Raw genomic sequence first — 27,160 nt, forward strand, 5'->3', positions numbered from 1 at the left:
CACAACTTGAGGCCTGTGCTGTCTCTCCTGGGTGCCTCCCGGTGGGCCCATGGATTTAGACCCGCCCATTTGGCCTGTTCCCTTAACAGAAGGCCCGTCCCTTCCTTTTATTGAGTCCGGCCCATTCACCTTAACTCATCGCGGAACCTACCCTTTCTTCTGATTAAAAGGCCTTTGTTCCAGGCCGGCCCATTCCCTTTATAGCCCACTTGCCTTAAAACATCACCTTCCTTATTTCGCTCGACACTCCGTTTGATTTCAGCAATCTCCTTCTATAGAAACTGCAAAAAACTCAAATCACTTCTTCCTACATCCTACGCACGTCCCACTCCTCCCCTGCCATTTCCAAAATTTTGTACAAGATGAAGGGCTTGACACTGATAACTATCAGAGAAACTGACGCCACCACCTCCCCCATTTTGTTCACGGTATAGCACCTCTGGTACTAGCGCCTCCTTGTATGACCGCACCACAGGCTGCACCACCTCCTTCTGTTGCCGTGAAGGACCCCCCTGCTTCTGCCTTCCTGCATGCACTAGCCCAGTGCCTCCCTCAGCCTTCTCCATCCCCTTCCCCCTCCCCTTCAAGTATGAAGATGAAATTTTTTCTACCACCCTCACCATATTCAGTAACCACCACATAACGACCCCGAGAATTTCGGCACTTTTGAGCTAGAAAGCTGCGATAACCTTCTCTAATGGTGCTATAGACCCCCTTATTTCACTAATAAAAAAAGTTTGTAGTCTATCAGCAGCTCCCTAGAGAAGCCCATCAGAACCACCTCCAAGTTAAAATAGAAAAAACATCGCTGGTTCTACCCAGAGAATACTTTTTGCCACATGTACGGAGAGAAAACTAGCTTTTTTGAATGGGATGAGTTTTAAACTTTTATGCTGTTTTTCACAACGCTTAGCTTGTGATTAGGTTCATCTTATGTATACTTTTGTGTACTTGGGCCTTGCCTAATTAGGTGGTTTAATAAATTCTTTTTACTTAAAAAAAGAAAAGAAGAAAGGGCAGTTTGGTAGTCATTAGCATGCATTATTGTAACACCACAAATCCCACATAGGGAAAAATAATAACTCACATATAGTGAGTAAAGTATTATTATTTGATAGTAAACATTTGTATCAATAAGAATAAGCATAGCCCAAGTACACAAGGGGATATACAAGAGGTAACACCCATTTAGGAAGAAGAAATGGAAACAAGAAAATCATGAAAATCGAGGTCCTTGAAATCTACAGCTTCAGCCCATACAAATAAAGTTCTAACAAAAAGTAATCTAAATTCTAATCTCCTCCAATGAACGCTCATTGTCTTCAAAAGTTCGATCATTTTGCTCCTGTCATAGGCACCAAAGAATATAAATAGAAACCATCTTCCACACAACTGTGATTTGTAGAATACTGCCCAGGTTTGTCCAACTGGCCAAAACCTCAACCACCGTAGCATGCATAACCAAGGTTAGTTCTAACCTTTTGAAGACATCTTACAATAACGCTCTAGCAACCTCACAATGCAGTAGAAGATGATCCAGTCTTATCACTTTTTTTGCACATACAATACCAGTCCACTATAATCACCCTGCCTTTCCGTAAATTATCTATCATCAAAATCTTACCCAGAGAAATTGTCCAAGTAAAAAATGTCGCTTTGGGAGGCACCTTGTTACTCCAAATCCTTCTCCATGGAAAGTGGTTGTTCTGCGGTTGTGTGAGGGACTTATGGAAAGAATGAACCGAGAATGTACATTTTTTAGCGGGTACCTGCCGCAAAGTGTCAATTCCTTGAGTACTTCGGTCTCATATAGTAGGAGTATGAAAAAATCCGAAAAGCTGCCACCTTCCCAATCTTGGGCTGCCCTAGTGAAACTAACATTCTATTGGACTAAGTTACCAGACATCTCCATGAGGTCATCCACGAATGCTTCTCTCAAATGCAATCTTGACAACTGTAGGGAATGAGTCCTTAAGGGTGCTATCTCCACAGCATAAGTTGTACCAGAATTTTATTCTAGAGCCGTCTCTCATCACAATTCTAGTGTGGCGACCTCTAATGTGCTTCCATACTCCTACTTCATAAACCCCATGTACCTCCCTAGTGTTCCACCCCCTCCATACTTGAAGTCAATCACCAACTTCCATAAAGCTTCCCATTCCATATTATATTGCCACAATCATTTACTAAGTAGAGCCCGATTGAATACCCTCAGATTTCTAATTCCTAGCCCACCAGAAGAGATTTGGGAGCATACCTTGTCCCACTCGACTAGATGGAATTTGAATTCATTCCCCAGCCTGGAAGTCACGATGGTGTTTCTCAATTCGATTGCCACACTCGCTGGAATTGGGAACAAAGATAAGAAATAAGTTGGTAAATTGGACATAGTGCTCTTGATTAGGGGATTCTACCACCTTTCGACATAAACAATCTCTTCGAACCTGCCAATCTACGTTCAATCTTCTCAATTACTACATCCCAAATAGATTTAGCCTTGGAAGTGGCCTCGAAAGGAAGACTAAGGTAATTCGTGGGAAAAGAGGAGACCTTACATCCAAGAGTGTTAGCCAACAACCGGATGTTGCAAACAGTACTAACTGGAAACAACTCTGACTTGGAAAAGTTCACTTTCAAATCTGATACATTTTCAAAGCAAAGTAGAAGTGCCTTTAACGCCCGAATCTGGTTTTGTTCTGCCTCACAAAATATCAAAGTATTATCTACAAACTACAAATGAGAAATGTTTTAAGAGTACCCCGGTTGGTGTCACCAACTAAAAACCCAGCCAAAAAGTCACTGTTAACCTTAACAAAGATCATTCTACTAAGCGCCTTCATGACAATGACAAAAAGAAGTGGGGACAATGGATTCCCTTGCCTTAGACCTTGAGAGCCGTTAAAGTAGCTAACTGGGCTGCCATTCAGCAAAGCTGAGAACCTTAACGTTGATACTCAACATCTAATCCAACAGCGCCACCTCTCCCCAAATCCACACCTCCCAAGCAAATATAGTAGGAAGTCCCAATTAACGTGATCATAAGCTTTCTCCATATCCAATTTGCATAAGATACCCAGGTTGATAGATTTTAATCTACTATCTAGACATTCATTGGCAATGAGTACTGAGTCCAATATTTGTCTTCCCCTTACAACTGCATTTTAGGTTTTCGTAATGATCCGCCCCAAGACCTCCCCTAGGCGAAGCGAGTAAATTATGAAAGTTGTCATTTACTTCTTTGCATCTTTAACTGATAATGGTTGCTTGTTGGTTATTAGGTGTATTCCGTGTATACTTCTTATATACTTGGGTTGTGACTTTTACTTATAAATAACAAAAGGGAAAAAATGGCCACTCCAACTAGTGAAGCGGTTATGAGAATTCGCTAGTGTATATTGCCATTGTTACCTTAGAAACCTAGTGATTCTGAATGCTTCCTGTAGTTCTATAGAATATAGTAATTGAATGTTAATTATGGATGCTTCAATGTGATCCCCTTTCCCCTTTTTTGATGTGTGTGCATGTGTTCATTAGGGCTCCATGTTCCGCCAATATTGTTAATTCTATTGTGAAGATGCTCCTTTTGTGCTCTCCGATAAAACACCTTTTATCTTCTATCTCAGATGTCTGATGAAGCTGTTAAGGACATTCGTGCTTTGGTAATTGAAAGGTGACATTTAAAGTTGTCCACATTTACATTTTTTTTAATATTCTGGTATGTATGTGCAACCATGTATATTCATGGTCTCTACAAGAGTGACGGTTTACTATGTTGTTGGTTGTTTTTGTTAATCTGGATATGTATATTTTGTGGTGTTTTGGAAGTGGTGGCAAAGGCAACTGCTTACCACTATTGAAAGGTCATGCTTGTTTACAATCATTAAAGGGCCAAGCTTTGCTAATTGTTGAGGAAAAGTAAATTTTGGGTAAATGCAGGTATGGACAAGAGCTTGCATCAGAGCATGGTCGCAAATATTTTAAGAAGGTGAAGAATGCTCAGGAGGCCCATGAAGCAATTAGACCCACTGATATTCGGAGGTTACCATGTAAATAATTTGAATTTTCATGACAATTTTAGTTTGTAATGCAAATTTAATGTTTCTGACTTTACTCTCTGATGGACTCTTAGAGTCAATTGACCACAATTTGTTTTTTTCAAATTGGCTTTCAGCAATGCTGGATGGAGTACTTGATGAAGATTCTATGAAGTTATACACTCTTATTTGGTCACAGACAGTTGCATGCCAAATGGAACCCGCTATCATAGAGCAGGTTCAAATATAAATTTCTTTTTAATAGTTTTTTTTATAAGTAAGAAGTTTTATTGATCCACGTAAATAGACAATGCCTGAGTACACATGAAGTATACAAGAAAAAAACCTAATTACAAACTACTCGCTACGAAAAGTAGCATAAAAATCATTAAAACTTGCTCTGTTCCATACTATAGATGAAGCCCAAAACAACAATGTGCGATAGAAAAAGACCCTAAAACCATCCAGAGAGTGTTCCCTATTTTCAATATATTGACCATTTCTTTTGATCCATATACACCACATTAAACATTGAGGCACTATCTTCCAAACAACTGCAATGTTACGATGGCCCCGAATCTCTCTCCAACATGACAATAAATCCATCACCTTCCTAGGCATAACCCATGCGATACTGAGCCTAATGAAGATGTCATCTCATAAAGCCTTAACTACTTCACAATGGAGAAGTAGGTGGTCTGTTGATTCACTGCTGTGTTTACACATGAAGCACCAATCTGTTAATTAGAGGCCGCACTTTTTCAACTTATCGATGGTCAATAATTTCCCATGGGATGCCAACCACCAAAGAAAGCTACTTTGAGGGGAGCATTGCTCCTCCAAATGCTCTTCTAGGGGAAGGCATTGGAGGGGTAAACCTTCAATACCTTGTAGTAAGAGCGGACTGAAAATTTCTTGTTCCCTATATGTGTCCATAGTAGTCTGTCCTCCCTTCCTGCTTGCACTTTTAGCATATATAGAATATCATAAAAGTCAACAATGTCATCCACCTCTCAATCCTGTACAGCTCTAGAAAAACTCACGTACCAATGTAGGGAATCTACGGTGATGCTCATATTATTAGCCACAGAAGCATCCTTATCTGACGCAATCCTAAAAAGAGAGGGGAAAGCGTTTTTCAAGGCCACATCGCCACACCAAATATAATGCCAAAACCTGATTTGCTTACCCCTTCCCACCTTAAGTCTGGAGTTACTGAGTATGTCATCCCATCCATTCCGAATGAATTTCCAAACCCCCACTCCATAGGCCCCTCTTATTGCATTAGAGCACCAATCACCCCAAAAGCTCCCGTATTTATGTAAATTATCCCTTATTCAAGTCAGCAAAGCCAGATTCTGAGTAAACGAATTGCACTCTCTGCTTGGACTTATTTGTTTTCAACTGTGGCTTGTTTCTCCTTTCCAACAGTACTTGTTAATTTCAGTCATCTTTTTGCTAACATTTCTTTCTTTATCAAACCAGATGCTACTGGATGTTGGAAATGATGATGAGTCAATTATTTTGCGATCTGCATGCTCACGAGTTGAATTTCTTGGGTATCAGGCAATTTTTGAGGTATTATAACCTATACTACTATCTTAGGACTATGTGTTTGGTAATATTTCAGCAAATGTGTAAATGTGTCTTGAGAAAGAAGAGTGGAATGGAATTAATGAGTTGAATGCTTGGTCTAGCCAAGGTTTAAAGTGGTTTGCCATTTTTGGTTTTTGACAGATGCCTGTTAGTGGATCATGAAACTTTATTTTTTAAGACACATTTATTGAAGTAATGGAGCTTGTAAGATTTATACATCGTGTTTATTGTGTACTCTCTGCTGTTAATTTCTTTTTTCATCGTTAAGAAGTGATGAATAACATTAGAAAGAAGAAACAGAAGGAAGGAGCACGAAAACCTTCAAGATGACGAGTACAGTTACTATTCTGAAGTTCATTAATTAAGTTTGTTGTTGCTCTTCTTTTTTGTTCTGCTATTTGCATTAAAAGTTGCATCAATTTATTTCTGCACTTCTTGTCTAGTGAAATCAAACGTGTGCTACCTATGTATGGCTGTGTGCAAGTGTATGGAAATGCTGGCAGACATGATATTTACATATAATAGGGGTGAAAACCAACGTGGTCGGTGCAATTTTGGTCCAAAACCGATGCCGCATCGATGACGTTTTGAGATGTTCAGAACTGGCCGAGTAAGGGGGAGAAAACTAGCAGCCTTGGTGTTGGCATGAATCGGTGTGGTTTTTCAGTTTGCCGTCGGTGTCGCTGTGAAGGAGGGGAGCGGCGGGTTGTACTGTCGGTGGCATCGATTCTGAAAGAAGAAGCATATGGAAGAAGACGAGGGAAGAAGAAGAAAGGAGGGGGATTATTAATCCCAGGTCGAAATGGCGGCGCCGTTGGCTTAACGTAATTTATTTTATAAAAGTCAGAACTAAAACGATGCTGTTTCACTCACTTAAGTGAAACGACATCGTTTTATATACATATAATATACATATATATATAATCGGCCGGTTTGGCGGTTTGATATTGGTTCAAACCGGAACCAAATCGGCCAACGTCGGTTTTGAGTTATTTCTACCTCTGGCCGATCGATTCTACACCAGTTTCGGCTAGTTCTGTATTCTGGCGGCCAGTTCTCGTCGATAACAGCCGGTTTCCTCAGTTTTTGTACAGCGCTAACATATAAAGCCATTCTTATGTTTGAATTTGAAGCTATTTTTCATGTTGATTATAACACAAAGGAGCTCGTGTTGGGGTTTCTTGTGTAGGCTTTGAAGAACAGTTTAGGGCCCTTCTTGTAGCAATTGAAGATGGTCGCTTGAAGTCAGCCACAAAGCGAGACAGGGAACTTAAAAGACTCACTTGCTCTATTAATTACGATGCGAAGGAAGGGAGTGGCAGAAGGGATAGACCGAAAGGGAGGGTCACTCTTTGTTTCCATGAAGCCTAAGATCCTTTCTAGGGTCACTTGCTCTATAAATTACGTTGACTTAATAATCGCAATAAATGCCTTCATATCAAATTGTTATCGCGGATGTGGGAGGTTGATGTAGTGTGTTTTCAAGAAACAAAGATGGAGGTTATTGATAGAAGAATTGTTCATAGTTTATGTGGGTGTCCATATGTGGGCTGGTCGGTCTTGGCCTCTTTGGGTGTATACAAGATCATCTCGAAGGTTCTTGCTAGTCAACTAAGTCCTGTGTGGGAACAAATTATTTCTAAGCCTTAGAACGCATTTATTCGTGGGAGACAAATCCTTGACTCGGTTCATTGCAAATGAGTATTTGGATCACAGAATGCGGGAGGGAGTTCTAGGCATCCTTTGCAAGCTTGACATGGAAAAGGCATATGATCATGTGAATTGAGAATTTCTTTTATACTTGCGTTTCAACTACTCGCTTCTCAGTTCTAGTTAACAGCACTCCTGCGGGTTTTTTTGACAGTGTGCGTGGTTTGAGGCAAGGAGATCCTTTATGTCCTCTTCTGTTTATTATAGTTATGGAGGCTCTCGACCAGATGGTGAAGGCTGAGGTTGGAGGAGGGTTCCTATCTGAATTCCAGGTGGGTAATAGCACTAGTGACGCTATTATCATCTCACATCTCCTATTTGCAAATGATATTAACTCTTTTGTGAAGCAGACCATAGTGAGATTCAAACTCTATGAGCACTGTTATTATGCTTTGAAGCAGTGTCGGTGCTTGAGGTGAATCTTGGTAAGTCCGAGATGGTTGCGGTGGGCGTGGTGCCCAATATCAATAGCTTAGCGAGCCTTTTGGATTGTAAGGTGTCTTCGTTGCCTATGAAATATTTGGGTCTTCCGTTGGGAGCAACGTTTAAGGCTAGAGCTATTTGGGATGGGGTAGTGGAGAAGGTGAAGAAAAGGTTGGCTAGCTGGAAAAGTATGTACTTATCGTAAAGGGGTCGTCTCACTTTAATAAAGAGCACCTGAATTAATCTCTCCACTTATTTTTTTATCTTTGTTTCCTTTACCGGCAAGGGTGGTGAATAGGATTGAGAAATTCTTTCGGGCGTTCTTATGGGGGGCCCTGGGGGAGGAAAAGAAATTCCATCTTGTTAATTGGCAAACAATATGTTCCCCAATCTTGAATGGGGGCTTGGGAGTGTGCAACTTGAGAACATTCAATAAAGCTTTATTGGGGAAATTGTTATGGAGATACCACTTGGAGGGGGAGTCGTTGTGGAAGGAAATGATGGACTCTAGACATGGATGTGCTTGGGGGGGGTTAGTGCTCCAATGGAGTGAAAGAGGGGGGGGGGGGGGGGGGGGGGTAGGGTGTGGGCTTATGGAAATTTATAAAGAAGGGATGGACATGTTTTGAAAAACATATCCGTTTTGTGGCCAGATAGGGTACTAGAATCAGGTTTTGGCGGGATGTGTGGTGCAGAGACTGTGCTCTTGATAGGGCCTTTCCAGCTCTCTATCGTATTGCAGCTAATAGGGATGCTTCAGTGGCGGATGTGCGGGTATTTTCCCACAGCTCTTACCAGTGGAATATCCTTTTTAATAGGTACCTTCATGATTGAGAATTGCTCACCGTTTCAGATTTTTTCAGATTGATATACTCCATGGGACACCTTACGGCACAGAGAGATAGAATGCAGTGGAGGTCCAATGACAATAAGAAATGTACAGTCATGGTGTATTATAAAATATTGACATCACAAGCTAACTTTCCCTTCCCTTGGAAGAATATTTGGAGGTCTCGTGTGCCTTCTAAAGTAGCTTTCTTTATATGGACTGCTGCTCTTGGGAAGATTTTGACCACGGACAATTTGAGGAAGAGGGCATGCGTTGTGATGGATTGGTGTTATATTTGTAGAAGGAATGGAGAATCAGTGGATCACCTCTTATTGCACTGTGAGGTGACAAGGGTGTTGTGGGATGAGATCTTTAGAAGGGTTGATGTTACTTGGGTAATGCCATCGAGGGTGGTGGATTTATTGGGCCGTTGGGAAAAGATTCAAGGTTGTTTCCAAGTGGCGGCAGTGTGGAAGATGATCCAATTGTGTATCATGTGGTATATTTGATCGGAAAGGAATGAGCGTTGTTTTGAAGACGAGGAGTTCACAATGGCAGAGCTGCAGAATTTCTTTGTACACTTAATGCTTTGGTTTTCAGCTATTGTACTAAATGGGAACAATGCGCATTTTAATTTACCGTTCATAGAATGTATTCAGGTGTTCTTTTGTATACCTCCTGTGTATACGGGCTATGCCTATTTCATTCATATTTGTAATATTTCTCTCTTATAAAAAAAACAAAGGAGCTTGTCATGAGAAGGAACAGAGTTGTTCAAAGTTTATTAGGGATTCTGGATTCCCTACTAGATAATGCACTGTCATATTGCAGTTCCTAATCAGATCCATTTGGCCCCATGGAAGTGTATTCTTCGGCTGCCGATTTATTGTGTTGTTCTCCGAGTTCTATTGATGGATTTTCATTGCTGGAGATAATTTTTTAGTCCACTTGTATTGAGTTTGGTGGCCATGACACACTTTCTTTCGATATAGTTTTCTGTAATTCATACAAATTGGAGATGCCTCGGTAATTAATAGTGATTGTGCTCATCTTTCTTGAGTTTTGATTTTAAATTTTGTGATTGTGACAATAGTTTCTTTCGCTTTCTTCCATGTACTTGGCTTTGACATGTCTGAGGATATATATGTTTGCATGAGTTTTTTTGTTGTTAATCATGGTTGGGATTTAAAATTGAATCTGTATAAGAAGTCGGGGTAACATTTTATAGCCACTATGCCTACCTTCCATTATATTCTACTTGATCTGGAATTTGCATCACTTTATGTATTTATTCAGTTGACTTCCATGTGATTTATATAAGATTTATTTTAATTCGGCACTTTGTCACCTGTTTATATGTGAGATTGTCTTTTTTGTCCTTTTATTTATTTTTCTAGGATGTGGAAGTTGAAGCAATCCAAAGTAAAGAAAAGGAAGAGAATGATCACAATGAGGCTGTTGAAATTCTTAGTTTATTGAAGGTAGTAAATTCTCATTCCTAGTATTTGTTATGACAGGAATGATATTAGATTATACTTTTGAATTGGTGTTCTTTCTTAATTCCGTTCTTCACCTACCGAAGGTGGCATATGCCTCCTGCTAGGAAAGACTACCATTCCATTTTTTTTTTTTTCCTTTTTTTTTTATGGGTCGACAGTACCATACTAATTCATATCTTTAAATGAGGCTAGCCACAGATTTTGATGGATCATGAGGTCAATACTTAACTTGACTATGTGATTTGCATGAATATGTCTCTTAAATTTATTTTAACGTTAGTAATTTTTTATACATGTTCTCTGGAGTGTAACTCTATTAACTTGTTTGTAGTGTGGAGACCCATTGTGTCTTGGTGAAGTGGAACTCAAGCAGCACTTTACCCAGCCTTCGCCACGCTACTCTGAGGCATCATTGGTACATAATCAGCACCCTTCTCGATATCTGTAGCATTTAAGAACATGTTTCTCTCTACGACGTTGTTCCCCAATGACGTAGCCTTCATCTTGTCATGCCCAAATAGAAGCTTTGTGTAATAACTGTTCTGTGACAGCCTAGTACAATATAAATAAAGATGTAGAAAACCAAGCCTGCAATATTTGCAAAGGTTCTGTTGCATGTCTGCACTTTTTCTTCTTCTTTTGGTTTTTTGATCTGTCTGCCAACAGCCTCTTAATATATTTTCATTGGCTTCTCTTAATATATTTTTAATAGGGTCAGTTCCCATTGGTTCTTGCATATTTTGTATTGTATTTTACGGCTACTCAAGACTAAGGCCGCTAGGGCTCCTTTAAACCTGCTTGTAACTTTTATAATTGTAGTTTAGCACAATTTCAGTGCTAGTTTTTTAATGAGCTGAGCATGAGCAATATTGGGATTTCAGCTTGAAAAGATTTGCTACCATTTATTTCTTATAACTTAATTCCTGAGCTGCCTTCAGCAAGAACACACTTATTATACAAGGAAATCAATTCTACTAACCTGCCTCAATTGTTTGCCTCTTTGTTACACGATCATGTCACTTTGCTGATTTAGGTATTCTGCACCCAGCCTGTACATGCCACAATTGAATTTTTTAGCTTCAACCCAACCCCATGAGCATTCCACCAAATGATTGGTATATTTTGTAAACACATGGGATTATCTAAACCTGAATGGCTTGTTTGTTTTTGGAGCTGAGTTTGAATTAAAGCTGGATGGCTTGTCTCGAGCTCAAGCCTGGCTTAACAAAGTTACTTTCTAGCTGGCCAACCTAAAACAATCTCTATTTTGCCTTGTTTTGAGTCATTTGCAGCCTTATCCAAACTTTCCCCTGGAAATGTTGATGGCTTTGCCTATGTACCTATCAAAAGAAAAAAAAGGTTGATGGCCTTGTCTATGTGATAGGTTGTTCTTTTGCTCTCCTGAAGTATTTAAAAGACATTTTGTGCACTATTATATTTTTGATGCTGGAGGAGCTCAATAATTTATTTTTATAATGCTCTTTTCCTCTAGAGTCTCTATAAACTTTAATATACGAACTTGATTTTCTTGTACATTGTTTATACTCAGATAAGTGACTGTCTTGTATACTTCCCATATACTTGGACGCGTCTCGTTATTAATATGGTTTTATTACTTATAAAAACTTATCTTTCATAAAAATATTTTTCTTTTTTTGATAATTTACTCTCCCAAAAGTTGCATTTGCTATCTAATGTGATAATACTGTGGCTTGAGTGGAAAATGTCCCACTTACACACATGCATTGTTTTGCTATCTAATGTACGAACTACTGTCTTATGTTAGGTTTCTCTTTTTCTTCTAATACTATCTTGAAATTTATAGGTTAAGAAGCTAGAGGAGCTTGGAATCGGAAGACCTTCGACATATGCCAGCACACTAAAAGTTTTACAGGTAAGTAGTCCGCAAATGGTCAAACGAATATATATTATATCTATTGATATTTATATATACATAGCGTGAGTGTTACTTATCAATATATTTTGCTAGGGTTATACTGTAATTTAATTGTCAAATTGACAGATCTTTGCATTATGTTCTTAGGATTCAAATCCCCTTGGGTGCAAACAATCTCTAGGGGCCATCGGACTGGGGTATTTTCCCCTTGAATTATCTAAGGTGTACTTGCGGGAAACTCATTGCCGAGGGCCTGTGCACCCCGGGATTAGTCGGGACGCTGTTCTTGGACACCCGGTGCCAAATGAGAAAAAATATTCTTACGATTGCGTTCCTTTGTTGTACCCTTTTATTTTAGGTTTTAATGGGTGGAATTCCTTTTCAAGGGCCTTTTCCATTCTTCACTAAAGTCTCTTTTTCTAACATATTATATTGACTAGAATGGCAGTATTTGAATTTATCATAAGACACAGTATGCCTATAAATACTGCATATGATTATTACGTTTTTTTTTTTTTTTTTTTTTTTTTTTGAAGTATAAACTGGTATCTTTCATTCATTCACTATCAACAAGGTTAATCATTACAGTATTTCTCCCTTAACACAGAATTCATGATCTGCAAGGGACCCTCTTCTATCCATACTAGTTCATCACTACAATTAAGTGCCATTTTTGCAAGTAAATGAGCTATGTTATTTGCCTCTCTATAAGTAAAAGACAGCAACCAGTTTGAGTTTGCTGCAAGAAATCTTCTCGTATCTTCAATTAAAATGCCATAATCTGCCCATACCTCCTCCTTACTGTTCGTATCATTGACTATCACCTTTGAATCCCCCTCCAAAATAACACTGGACAGCCCCAGCTCCAAGCAAAAGACCATGGCTCTTTTCAATGCATATGCCTCAACCATAACTGTTCTCATGACAGCATCTATTTTTAAACAAAGACAAGCTAAAATGTCCCCTTCTGCATTCCTACATATGACTCCAATGCCCACCCTCTTATTCTTCACATCCATGGCTGCATCCCAATTAACTTTACAGACCATATCAGGGGGGTTTTTCCACTTTGTCACTACCCTTTCTGCACGACTAGTCTGTATCAAAGTACTTGCTGCAATAAAATCATCTCTGCCCTCCCTAGCAGCACATAACACCCTCCTTGGGTTCTCAAAATTCTTTTCAAAAATCACTGAATTCCTTCTCAGCCAGATTCTTCTCATCGTAGAGACTACCAGCCCTACCTCCTCATTTTCCAAGCACACATTCAACTTCTTCCACTGCTCCATGAACTCTACCTCTATGTTAACCCATTTGCGAACAAGACTTCCATTTTCTGCCCATACATTCGAGGCTGCTGGACAGCACCAAAGAGTATGAGTAATAGTTTCCACTTCCCTCTCACAAATAGGACAGAGGTTGGTATCACAAATATTTTTCTTGAACAGATTCAACCTTGTAGGAATTAAGTTGTGACAAGCCTTCCAAATGAATTGTTTTACTACCCCCTGTACGTTCACCTTCCAGATAGAGTTCCAATCTGATTCAGCTTCTGCCACATTTGAATGCTCACCTTTCCCCTCCCTTATTCTTGAGTGCTCCAAATGATAGGCACTCTTGACAGAGAAAGCCCCTTTGTCAGTACAACCCCACACCACTTTGTCTTTTGCACCAAATCTGCTAATAGGAATGCTACATATGGCTGCAGTCTCATCCTTAAGAAATATATCTTCAACCAGCCTTTTCTTCCAAGAACCAGAGCTTTCATCAATAAGCTATTGCACACAAGAATCCTCAGAAAGAATTTTCACAGGAGATTGTACCATGTGAGTGGAGGACAATGGTACCCATCTATCTTTCCAGATTCTGATTTGACTCCCATCTCCCACCCTCCAAAGAAGGCCTTCCTTAACCAAACCAATAGAGCATCATAAGCTCCTCCGTATTAAGGAAGGAGCATACCCCAGCCTTGCTTCCAAAAGACTTTCCTCTTTGAAATATTTCTCTTTCATCACTCTGGCAACTAAAGAAGATGGGTTATTAAGGATCCTCCAACACTGCTTAGCCAGCATGGCTTTGTTGAAGCTCTCAAGGTCCCTTAAACCCAATCCCCCTCTCTTCTTGGAGTCTCCCATCTTGAACCAGCTTTTCCACTGAATTCTTCTATCGTTTTGCATATGCCCCCACCAAAACCTTTCCATAACAGCTGATATCTCCTTACACAACCTTCTCGGTAGTCTGAAAACACTCATGGAGCATGTGGGGATCGCCTGGATGACTGCCTTCAATAGGATTTCCTTCCCAGCTTGTGAAAGGAAATTGTTCTTCCAGCTATTTACATTCATCCATACTCTTTCCTTCAAACTTTTGAAAGTATTATACCTTGATCTCCCCACAATAGGTGGTAGACCAAGATATTTCTCATAGCTGCCGCAAGTTGTCACTCCTGCTACCTACTGTATATGTGATCTCACTGCCATAGGGGTATTGGAGCTAAAGAAAATGGTTGTCTTTAGTTTGTTCAAAATCTGTCCCAAGGCCTTGAATTTTAACCCATTCTGACATTATTGCCCTACCAAAAATAACATAATCATCAGCAAAAAAAAGATGACTCAACCTTGTACCTCCTCTTGTCACTGCTACCCCCCTTATTTCACCTCTTCTTTCAGCTGATTCAACTAGGGAGCTAAGCCCTTCAGCACACAAAATGAATAGATAGGGGGAGATTGGATCCCCCTGTCTTATTCCCCTTGAAGGCTTCACTGTTCTTCCAGGCTGGCCATTCACCAAAACTGAGTAAGTTACTGAAGTAACACTCCAATCTCCATAATCAGAGAAATCCACTGCTCCCCAAAACCCAGCTTCCTCATCACAGTTTCCAGAAATCTCCATTCAATTCTATCGTAGGCTTTTGAAATATCTAGCTTCAAGGCCATGCTTCCAACCTTCCCCATTTGTCTTATTTTCATGGTATGCAAGGTTTCATATGCAACGATGACATTGTCTATGATCAATCTACCCAGTATAAAAGCACTCTGGCTTTTTGATATAATAACTGGAAGGACTTTCTTCAATCCGTTTGCAAGCACCTTTGAGACAAGTTTGTATAAAACATTACAAAGGCTGATGGGACGAAAATCACTAGCTGCTGAAGCATTCTCAACTTTAGGAATTAGAGCAATGTGGGTAAAATTACTAGAACTAACCTACCCCCCTTCACCATGTAAAAAAGCTAGAACAACATTACCTACTTTCTCCCCCACCACACTCCAGTATGTTTGATAAAAAATAGCCCCATACTCATCAGGCCCAGGGGACTTTAATGGCCCCATTTGTTTCAATGCGTCCTCTACTTTAGCCATAACAAACTTTTTCTGTGACTCACAATTCATGGCCCTTGTAACTCTAGGTTCAACATCTTTTAAGCACTCATCTATAGCTTCACAGGAAGGGTTTGAGGTTCTAAATAAGTTTTGGTACTACTGGAAAAAAACCTCTTCAATTCCTGCCTGTTCAGTCAGACATCTTCCTTGGGGGTCTTTAATTTCCTTTATCCAGTTCTTCTTTCTTCTTTGGCTGGCACACGAGTGGAAAAACTTAGTATTTCTGTCACCCAATAGATACCAATTCCTCTTTGCTCTCTGTTTCCACTTCAGATCTTTCTTCTCAAGCAACAGCCCTAACTCCTTCTGTAATGATTTAATAGTATCAGCATTGTGTTGACCTTCTACCTCCAGTTCTTGCTTCAGTTTCTTAGACATCAACATAATTTCCCTCTCTCCCTCCCTACCCTTATCACGGCTCCACCTAGAAAGATCAACACTACACTTCTTTAGCTTACCCTAAATTTCTGTTAGGGTATCTATTGCTGCACAACTATTTCCCCAGGCTTCTTCTACTACTCTGCCCCCTTCTTCTAAAACCCATTTAGCTTCAAACCTGAAATCTTTCTTTCTGAATTTTACATAAACCATTTATGTTGACAGCATCAATAACAAAGGCTTATGATCAGATTGCCTAGCTAGCAACACCTCCACCCTTCTTTCTCTAAACAGGTCAGTCCACTAGGAATTAGCAACTACCCTATCAAGTCTTTCTTTCGTAAAAGTGTTATTAGAGTGTTTATTACTCCACGTATACTTCATTCCTCTCCATCCCATATCATGTAATTCATTGCCCTCTAAGCATCTTCTGAAATCTTCCATCAACCCCTTTGGTCTTGGTTTACCTCCCATCTTTTCAGATTGGGCTACGATCTCGTTAAAATCACCAACTACACACCATGATGTCCCCGTTGAAGGTTCCAAAAGAGAGAGCAAGTTCCATGTATTTTTTCTTTATTTGCCTCAGGGTGGCCATAAAAGCCAGTTAACACCCAACGAATCATCATCTCTTCCTGCATAAGACTAGCACTTATATGGTGCCGAGAGAAATTAAGAATTTCTAACTTCACCTCTTGATTCCATAGAAGAGCTAGACCTCCACTACGTCCTCTTGGCTCCATCACAAAACAACCTTCACAATTCAACTTCTTTTTAATGACTTCAAACTTCCATGCTAATAGTTTTGTCTCCATGAGAAAAACTATATAGAGTCTCTTCTCCTTCACCAAAAGTTGAAGGTCTTGAACTGTCCGGGGGTTCCCAAGCTCCCGACAGTTCCACCTTAAGATTTTCATGATGCTTGGCGGGGCTGACTTCCAGCCACTGCCAATACCTGAGGAGATACACCATGTGAATCTACAGTCTGTCTTTCTTTTTTCAGAGGGCTTCCCTCAATGCAACCATCAGTTAATCTGCGTTTACAACTACTGGAAACAACAAACTCTTTAGAATTTCCTACAGTTCTAGCTCTTCTCTTCCACCTTCCTCTGCTCACCTCTCCACCTTCCCCCACTAGCATTGGATCTTGCTGCTCCACACCATTGGCAAGATTCTGGATCTTGGGACTTTTCTTTGATAGCCTAGTAGCTCTCTGAGGTTTATTCTGGACCAAACTCTTAAAACCACTCTGTTTCATTACCTCCTTCCCTTCCTCTAGTCTTTCTACCCTTTCCTCAAACACCTGGCAAGCCTCAATACTATCCTCTGCCTATCTCACTACTATCTCCATAGGTACCTCTATTGTGACATCAGGAACAGCCAGACACTGATGTAAACAATCAGTTCCCTTCCTGCTCTGAGACCCCTCTACTCTTTCTTCATTAACCTCTGGATCAAACCTATTTTTAGCCATATTTTCCCCATACTTCTTCCATTCACCAGATCCAGATCTACTTCCCCCTTTAGGTGGTTTCCCATTCGTTCTTCCCGCCATACTTGGTGCATGAAGCCAAAAACCATACTGAAGTTCCCCCCTGCTTAATAGTTGTGTTAGCTCCCGTATTGCTACAACCCTTCCCACCATGGACAATAAATCCACACTTAAAACACATTCTGTGCAATTTCTCATACCTCAGAGGTATCCACATTTTCTCCCCAAGCAGATTGACAGTTCGGCCCCTCTCAATTGCTTTCTTCAAATTTAGCCTAATTCTAACTCTCAGATAGCTCACTCACCCAGTTCCATCCTCTCTCACATCTACCCCCTTAACATCACCTATTGTGTCTCCGATTTGTTGGCCCACTTCTCGATTCATACAAGCAAGTGGGAGGTTATTCATCTGCACCCAGAAATCCTCATAGTCAAAATTCATCTTCTGAGGGGGAACCAAACCATCAAAGGGTTTTAGAACCAGCAAACAGTTGTCAAATAACCAGGGCCTCCCTTCCATCACTCTCCATTTATCCTCCTAGCATTCAAAACTTATTACAAACAGGTTTGTGCTGATCTCTTGAACTTGGAAAGGGCTTCCAATTTTCCAGATCTTAGCCATTGTCGATCTAATTACTTCTTTCCCCAATCTACGATCAGACCACAGTTTACCCACCAAACACCTCTCCCCTTTTTCTGCTACTGTCTCTAAGCTTATCGAGTCAATTTCAATAATCGAGTTTTCATCCTCAATGAAACTAAGCTGGTCTCATTTCTCCTCCAAATCCTCCATCCTGTCCACCCTTAATTGCAGAATCGAACTAAGGGGATCACTCCCTCAGGCTGTTCTAGGAACACTGAGACTGCCCACACCACCTATACTCTCTCGTAGAGAGAGCTTAGAGGAGCATATGATTAGTACTTGAAAATTATTCTTGTCTGCTTTTATGAACTAGTGAAATTTTGGTGAGTCAGTGCAAAAATAAAACTTTATCTATTGGACATTCTTCATCAGCATTGATGTGTAATCTTTGATTTGTATATGTTCAAATTTGTGGAGAACTTACTTGTCTCATCTGTGTTTTTCTCCATTGTTTTATCTTCTTATTTATCCTCGGCATCAGGACAGAAACTATGTGAATGTGAAAAGCCGTGTGTTGCATCCAGAATTTCGTGGTCGCATGGTATGTTCTGGCCTTGCCACTAAATACTTAGATTTATTATCGTTTCAATGATCGTGTGGGCATTTAAATACCGCATTTTTGCTAGAACAATCTAATACTATTGCCATTTGTTTGTAAAGACTACTTTTACTGGGGGTTTCATTTCTACTTATATAAGGGGCTACTTGGAATTGCAATATTTCGAGGATTTTATCTTTTTATTTGTGTAGATGTGCGTCAGAAGTCAGTTTCTACAAAACTATTAAAAAATTCCCTTCAGATTGGTCTTATCAGGATGCTTTCTAGTCATGGGTATTTAAAACTCTTAGGATTCTAATATGTTGAAGTTTCAAAATTCCTTCATTTTAGTTTTTCCTTTTCTTTTGCAAATTGGGTGTTTCTGAAATTGCTAAAAAGCATGGAATGATGGTGAGCTTCCAATTTTTGTCAGACCTGAAATCTCCACTTTTTTTTTTTAATAAGTAAATGTATTATATATATCGAAAAGGAGTAACTAAGTACACTGAATGTATACAAGAAAACACCTTGCCTATATTAGAAACTCCTAATGACCCAAAAAGCCCGTGAAAAACAACCCAAAATACACCAAGCCTGACCCCAACCCCTTGTTTCCCGTAGAACGAAAACTCTACCCAAAAATCCAACTAAAACTCTACCCGTAAACGCAACCCCAACCCCTTATCTTCCGTAGAACTAAAACTTCACAATGTCCTCCCTTTAGACTTTCCTCTAGTTGAGTTACCACCATTAGCGTCGTAGTTGATTGCCCAAGAAAGACATTGTAACTCCTTGCTTTTATTGAAACTTGATTTGGTTTCAAGCGCGTGACGTGTCTCAATCGCAGTGATTAGTTCTTTAAATTGGTCTTCACATCCTCCATGTGAAATTCCCACGAACTGTTGAATCTCGTTAACTTTAGGTAGACTTCAATCCGCTATTGGAGGAAGAGAGACCAAGGGAGCAACATTATCCCTAGACACAGTATCCAACTGTACTCCCGACTTTGGACATTCCTTTATATGAGGCACCAACGCCAGACTCATTGGTTCTCCAGCAACTCCATTGGTTCTCTCCAATGGTTTCAGGGTCCCCATTGGAGATTCTGGGGTGATAGCAAGTCCTTTCACCTCTGGGGTGGTAGTGGATTCTACAACTCCTTCAGCCCTCGACAGTACACCATTCTCCTTCAACTCCGACGAGGGAGCCATAGTTTCTTCGGGGACCGAGGGTGTAATACCAACTATCGGTCTATCCTGTGAGACGAGGCGAATGACATTCCATTATTGATGTCTCAACGCTGATATCGGATGTAGCCCCACTTCAAATAACCCAGATTTTCTTTTGACCCGTCATACTCTCCTGGATCTGGTTATAGGGACAGGGCCGAATTCGATTTTCCGTTTTCCTTTATCAGAGTTTAAAGGGTTCGGCCCTATCTTGTTTCTTACAACCCTGTTGCCTCCAACTGAAAGCAAGTCTATTTTCGTAAACAAGCAAGCTATCGCTGCCTTCAATTCGGCCAATTGGGTTTCCATCTCCTTCAAAGAATTGTGCATCTCGACAAGCTGGTCCTAAGGCGTGATTTGCAGACCCCCCTCACTCTGAACCCTTGAGGCATGACCCATCTTCAGAGCTGCCACATAGGATCGCCTCGACACCGAGGATGTACTTGGGTCTTTCACCTCCAAGTTCACCCTCTCTTCCATGCCACCTACATGTCTGCTACAGCCCCCCTGCCTTTGAGTTGGACGCAACTCCCTGATAGGACCATGTCCTACAACACCTCGTTGTCCTTCCAAGCCATCACTCCCAAAATGACACACACGGGACTGATCCACAAGATTGATCTTGCCGAGGGAAAACTCACAAAGCACCTCCCCCATCCTTCTCCAACCATTGCCCCCCTCATTGGGAATGAAAATAAAATTCCTCCTCCCACCACCTCCATACTCCTCGACCGCCATATAACGTCCTCGAGCAGCTATGCGCCGTGAAACTGTGTCTACCTTCTCGGACAGTTGAGAAAAAATCCTGTTTCTCATCCTTTGTGCACCCATCCATGGCCTTGGCTAGCCACTGTATGTTGTTGAGCCCAGAACCAATTTTGATATCACCCTTCGACTCTTTTCAGTAATGGCCAACATGCTCCCCTCCTTCACCAGTGTGAAGGATTTAGATTCTATGATCAACTCCATAGAAGAACCCATACTGAGCCCGATAGCCCCAAAACCCAGTCGTGAAAAAATCATAAACTTGCTCAACAACCAATTGTCATCTCAAGGATAAAAGGAGATCAGAAACCAGATCTAAGGACCACTGAACTGTCGTCTCTGAGAAAGACCAAATCGCCTGCTGAAGGGAATGGAAAGATGCGACTGTTGGGCTGTCACCGTAGCCCTCTAGAAAATACAACCTTTCTGAGTTAGCCAACACGGCCACCGGAGCACTCTGGAAGATGGCAGAAAAGGACCTAGCGAAAGTCCTATTTGCTAATGGAAAGACCAGCGCCACGAGATTGCCGGGGCCCATCAGCCTTGTCTGTGGAGGTGTTGAGGGTGCACTCATTGGCAAGTGTGGGTGGAAGGCAAATGACACCTCTGACAAGGAGATCTCGCAAAAAGAAACAGTTAGCCGGAGAGGACTGATGTCGGGCGGCCCTCAGCGAGGACGCTAGGGATCGTCGGCCTCGTCTATGGCGGAGGTGAGGTGCCACTCTCCGGTCGATGAAGGGTAATGGGTGGTGGCTGGATGGGAGTATTAGGGTTTACACTCTCACATGTAAGGTCGATGAGAGAGGGAAACTATTGCCATGTAATTGTTATCATCTCCACTTTTGAAAAGATAAAAATTTGTTGGGCTTGAAGGTTAGAAAATAACTAGCAAATCCCTTTAGAAGAAAATTTCTCATGAAAAGACTAGATGTTGCCTAAAGTATGAAAGTTTTCCCTATAACCAATTAGGAACATCTAATTCCTTCCTCATAAAACTTTTTTGACAAGTAATTCCTCTCACCAAAGCCTTGAAGATTGGTTGGTCTGGTCCCATTGAAATGTTGAGATAAACTATATGGTTACATAGTAAAATCGCCCTCATGGTTTTTAATTTTAAATCTTTTACTCTCTTTGCTTTCAATCAATCTTGATCAATCAGTTCTTCCATCAATAATTTACTAAAAAATGCCTTGTTAGCTATGACTAGATGCCACGTGTTGTGTAGAAAATAAAAAATAAAATAAAAAATCATTTGGAAACTAAAATTAGAAAAAAAAGGTGGACTTCGTGGGTTGTGCTACTCAGGCATGGCCTGGGACCTGGGTCATACCCATGTTGCTGCTGTGCCATGCCACTGCCTGGGATGAGAGGACATATACAAGAGAAGACAATTAAGGGTTAGAGATGGATACAAGGAAATCATGAAAACTGATTCCATTGAAATCTATAGCTATAGCTCAGAGAAACAATGTATTAAAAACGAAATTTTAAAGTTCATTAAGAGAATATCCCTGATCTTCAAAGCTCTGGCAATTCCTTTCCAACCAATGCACCACAATAGACATATAGATGCCGTCTTCCATGCTGCTGCAATTTGGAAACTACCATAGAAACATCTACAGTTGTCTAGGAGATCAATTCCTTTCCATTCATGCCTTGTTATTGATTAACAGTTCCTATTTATATCATGCTTAATGTTGTATTTCTGGAATGCTATTGAAATATTTGTCTTCCTCTTCTATAATCTGCTTTTGTTTTGATTATCTAGGTGTCAGCATTTCTTTGTCACCATTTTTCAGAGGTCTCAGACTACAGTTTCACTGCCGACATGGAGACTGAGGTAACATAGTTGCACTTTTTGTTGCATACTTTGCTCTGGTTGTAATTAGCTAGTGCTTCTTTGTGAAATTTTCAACGTACCGTCCTCCTTTGCGTAGCGTTATGATTTATACATTTAGTGATATGATGACTCCCCGTACTTTATCTCTATTTTTTTATAGGTAAAATAATGTTTTATTAAAGAAACAGGCATAGTCTAAGTACACAGGAGTATACAAAGGAAACACCTAGTTAAACATTAGGGACTAGAAAAAGCTAACCTTACCTTATCTCTTATCACATAATTGATTCAGAATTGGATAGCTTTTCAGCCCTTTTTTTTTCTATTATTGATTTCTTTAACTCTTGCGCCAGCTTGATAATGTTTCTGCTGGATTAACTGAATGGAAAGGCCTTCTCAGAGATTATTGGACAAGATTCAGCTCATATTGTGATCGTGCTAATAGCGTCCATATTCACCAGGTTGGCTTTCTTTCGTTGAAGGTCCTGAGTGTGCTATCCCCATGGCAGGAACTTTCAATTACTATCGCTTAAAAATATTTTCAGGTGGAGAAAATGTTGGAGAAAAAGTTCGGGGATTCCTTATTCGATTCTCTCCCAGATAAAAGCAGAACATGCCCAAGGTATGTATATGGCACATGCTTCCATTTCTGTGTTCTGTGGGAACTGAAAAATGTACATAATTATGAAAAGGAGCAGTGACTTCTGTCTGAAGTCACACTCAACCTTCTGTTTATGGGGAAGGTGATGAAGATGATGCCATTTGGTTTACTGTTAAAAATGATTAATTTGACATTTTACTGTGCTCGGATGCTTCAGTTTCAGAGGAAAATAATTTGTTTACTTTTTATCCCTCTTCCATCAGATTATATGCTCCATTGATTTGATTAATTCCTTGCGTCTGTGTGTCAAGCCTTGAGCATATCACTAACTTATTTTTTTTTAGCGGTAAACAAATTTTTATTGATCAAAAGTGTAGGCAAGAGCCCAAGTATACAGGACATATACAAGAGCAACGCCTAAACGTGCTAGGTTAGTGATACAAGGAATTCATGGAAGGTCATGCCATGAAAATCAGTTACAATCGACCAATGGAGTAAAGAATTGGAAAAAATAAGTTCTAAACTTATCCATTAACCGCTGTTGGTCTTCAAAGCTTCTTCATTCCTCTCCCTCCAAATGCACCACAATAGACATATTTGTACCATCTTCCATATTGCTGCAATTTGAGAGTTGTCCCGAATGCCTCTCCAAGAAGCTAGGACGTCGCTTGCCCTTCTCGGCATCACCCAAGCTAAATCCCAACTGAGCAAAAACTTTCATTCCACAAAGTCTTGATGATCTCCCAATGAAGTAGTAACATAAAAAAATCCTGATTTTCTGCTTTAAGAGGCTTTTGAAAATAATTGAGATTTCTAGATATGCACATACACTAGCCCCCTAAAAAAAAAGCACACCATGCACGCAACTTCCTATTTTACACCCGAAGGACATTTCTTTGTGGTATACTTGGATTAAATGTTATCGTCCCACATCCTTCAAGCAAAATACGGGATATACTGTTGTTCACACAGTTATTTAATTATAAAATACTTCAATAGAATTTTAATTTTAAGCACTCAATTTATGGACAAATTGATATTGGTGAGCATGATGGGCATGGAAAGGAGACAAACCAGTGATGAGCTTGCCAAATTATGTATTCCACAGTTTCTAAATAATGATGTGGAGTAATTGCAAATTCCACCACAGATGCAACACTTGGAAATTGTTCTGATGTAATTAAATATGATTTCATTTCTTGTTTTTGTGGAGTTATTGCAGTTCTTAGCTCTAATATGATGATTTAATATTTTGTTTTAAAATTTCCCTACATGTTTTTTATTGCTTCACTCTTCAATGGTCTTACAGTAATCTTTGTCTGGACATGTCTCAGTTGTATGGAGGGCACTTTGATTTTCAAAGTAAGCAGATACGGTGCTGGATATTTTATTGGTTGTGATCAACACCCAAAGTGCAAGTGAGTACGAAACTGCATGATAACAGCTTAATTTCTATGTTATATGCCTAAAAGTTCTTCATACATGTTCTACTGAAATCCGTGCTAGTGATAAAGATTGTCAATAGTGACGAAAAACTCCTTATTGATTACCTGTTATTTGTTCTGGTTGCTGTGAATAGATATATTGCCAAGACATTATATGGTGATGATGATGATGAAGAAGTTGCTCCTCAAAAGGACAACATAGAGGAGCCAAAAGTGCTGGGTATTAATCCTGGTTCCACCGAAAAGGTTTGGATTGAATTTTGTTCTTGGAATAACTTGTTTTATGTTATCAGTGGAGTTTGATTTGTTTTGATGCAATTGTTATATTTATTGTACATGTCAAGCGCAAATGTTCTATCCTTTCAGGTCCTTTTGAAGAATGGTCCATATGGATTCTATGTACAGCTTGGTGAAGACAGGAAGGGATACTTGCCTAAAAGAACCTCTGTTTCCCATGTATGTAACATCATTCTTGACGACCTTTTGGAACCAACTCCTGTCTTTTTGCAAGCTTTTGCATTGAAGTGGATCCTATTATATATATGCATATATATATATATATATATATATACACATATCTTTGCATCTTTCATGTTTCAAGCAAATATCAAAATTCATAATTCCCATTTGTTGTCTGTTGGCACGACCATGTGCTCCTCTCTGGTCATGCTGTGTTGAATATCGTTTATCTTGTCAACAAGTGAATTGTGTTTGTATCTGTCTTTTTTGCAAAATGATTATCACGGGGAATTAAAGTTATGCATTTTTTTTTTTGCGAGGAATCCCATTAACCATGCAGATGCAGCATATCAACTGTAACTTATTACCTTTTACTTAAAAAAAAAAAACTTATTTACCATCAGGGTGCAACCTAGTGGTCAAAGGGTGAGCTTAGGATGAACTGTAGACTCATACATCTTGGGTTCAGTTCGCACTAGGTATTGCCTACACCATTCTGGCGGTTGGGGTCATGTATCCAGGGTTTACTCCCTAAGGGTGTTCCGGAGGGTTCTTCCTTGGCAAGGTTACACATCCTGAAACAATAAATAAATAAATAAATACATACGGCAACTTATCATTCTCTCCTGGGATTTCTTGCATGTTGTTTAATGGACATCACCTTTGTAGTCCATCTGCTTCCCAACTTTTTTGGTGGTCCATTACCCTTTCTAAAGCGGTATTTTTCACCAAATTCTAATTCAGGTCCCTTTCTTTCTGCTTCCATCCATATTCAGTCCTTTTTTTTTTCTTTTCAGAGTTCTCTTATATGGATCGATTGTCAGCACCCAGTATGATTAAATTGTATCAACCACGGTAAAACTGAATGTTCATGGTCTTGCTTAATTAGCTGTTTTTGTATGTTAGTGGTCATGCTTGAACTTCTATTTACTTGTCTTACCATTACCACTGTTTTGCCCTTTTTCTTCCCCAGTTTCTCCCATGCAAACACTCTTATTGTGATACTTTTAATTGGGTTTATGTGCTTTAAAAATCTATTCTTTTCAGATAAAGGATGTGGAGTCTTTTACTATTGAAGATGCTCTTGAGTTGCTGCGCTACCCTGTGACATTGGTATGGTTGTCATTCTCTAAATTGAGTTTTCTTTCGTTTATTTCTTTATGTATTGCTGAGCTTATTCATTTCACCGTCTTCTCAGGGGAACCATCCAAAGGATGGCCAACCAGTGGTGTTAAGGCTTGCAAAGCTGGGATTTTCTATTAAACATCGAAGTTCAAATGCTCCAGTCCCCAAGGTATGCTTCTATTTGTTTAGCATTTTGCTGTAACATGGTGGTGATCGTCTAAAACAATTTTTTTAAGTTTAGTCGCTATGGGTTTTTTTTATAAGTTTAGTCGCTATGCAGTTCAAAGCTTTGTTATAAATTTATTTTGCAGTGTCTGAGATGTGATGATGTAAAGGCACTAAATGTTTAGATGGGAAATGTAAAAGGGGATCTAGCATGGAAAAATAATACTTCCCGTAAAATGCATCGAGGCATATAACACGTGATAAAGACGACAAAAGTTTACATATTGTATCTAGAGAAGTTATTTATCAGATGGTTAAAACCTAGAAATATTGTGCAAAATTTGTTTCATAACTGACAAGTGGGCCATTATTTATCATATTTGTTTAGCTTATAATATCACCATTTCATTCGTAATTTCTAACTTTAGATTGGTTGGTCCTATGTGTGTTTGAATTTCATGATTGTACTTGGAAGTTACAAATTTTATTTTGATAAGTTGGAAGGTACAAATGGTATTGCTACCTGTATGATGTTGATCAATCATCTTCTAAATGCATTTGGTGCCTTGAAATACATTTAAAGATATCAGAGCACATTTTGGATAGCGTTGTTTCTTAACGTTAACTAACTTGACAAATTTTGGTGTGAGTTATGGTCAAATGAGTATGGAGTATGATGCTATGTTATTCTTTCTGCAGTTTAATTGGTCCATTCAGCTTTTTCGCAGTTCTAGTGTGTTATAAAGGTTGATAACAAATTTTGTTTTTGTCTGTCTTATAAAAAAAAAAAAGGTTCAGTAGCATATTTAACTTGTTGATGGATTGTGTTCTGAAATGTGTGTTGTTTTGATTATTTGTTTGTTTGCTTATGATAAGCTCGAAACTAGGACTGTTCATTCGAGCCGGGTTTTTTCCTGGCTTGGTCCTGGCTCGGAAAACCAGGTTCCAGCCTGAAACATACCCAGGCCGGTATCCGCATGACTAAACCCAGTTTCATCCGGTTTGGGTACCGGATTTCAAACCCGAAACCTGGATTTAAAACTCGGTACTCGGATTTTTTTTTTAGAACCCCCATATCAAAACGACATAAGCTCAAAGCCCAAAGGGCA

The 27,160-nt window shown here is 39.7% G+C and overlaps 1 protein-coding gene and 1 long non-coding RNA gene across 2 annotated transcripts in view; both read left to right on the top strand.

Moving 5' to 3' along the window:
• LOC121240909 (DNA topoisomerase 1-like) overlaps nt 1–27,160 on the top strand; it is a 49,128-nt gene that overhangs the window by 11,843 nt on the left and 10,125 nt on the right. The window contains exons 5-20 of the mRNA XM_041138433.1: nt 3,624–3,670; nt 3,937–4,046; nt 4,172–4,272; nt 5,520–5,612; nt 9,990–10,073; nt 10,423–10,506; nt 11,917–11,985; nt 18,366–18,425; nt 22,185–22,256; nt 22,610–22,717; nt 22,802–22,878; nt 24,192–24,275; nt 24,437–24,548; nt 24,669–24,758; nt 25,809–25,874; nt 25,960–26,055. Of these exons, the coding sequence (XP_040994367.1) occupies nt 3,624–3,670; nt 3,937–4,046; nt 4,172–4,272; nt 5,520–5,612; nt 9,990–10,073; nt 10,423–10,506; nt 11,917–11,985; nt 18,366–18,425; nt 22,185–22,256; nt 22,610–22,717; nt 22,802–22,878; nt 24,192–24,275; nt 24,437–24,548; nt 24,669–24,758; nt 25,809–25,874; nt 25,960–26,055 (1,353 nt within the window). The remainder of the gene's footprint in view (nt 1–3,623; nt 3,671–3,936; nt 4,047–4,171; nt 4,273–5,519; nt 5,613–9,989; nt 10,074–10,422; nt 10,507–11,916; nt 11,986–18,365; nt 18,426–22,184; nt 22,257–22,609; nt 22,718–22,801; nt 22,879–24,191; nt 24,276–24,436; nt 24,549–24,668; nt 24,759–25,808; nt 25,875–25,959; nt 26,056–27,160) is intronic.
• On the top strand, nt 7,438–9,738 carry LOC121240917. Its single transcript, XR_005935603.1, has 2 exons — nt 7,438–8,537; nt 8,617–9,738. It is a non-coding gene; the product is annotated as an uncharacterized LOC121240917 (long non-coding RNA).

The sequence above is a fragment of the Juglans microcarpa x Juglans regia genome, chromosome 1D (assembly GCF_004785595.1).
Source record: "Juglans microcarpa x Juglans regia isolate MS1-56 chromosome 1D, Jm3101_v1.0, whole genome shotgun sequence".
Classification (NCBI taxonomy): Eukaryota; Viridiplantae; Streptophyta; class Magnoliopsida; order Fagales; family Juglandaceae; genus Juglans; species Juglans microcarpa x Juglans regia.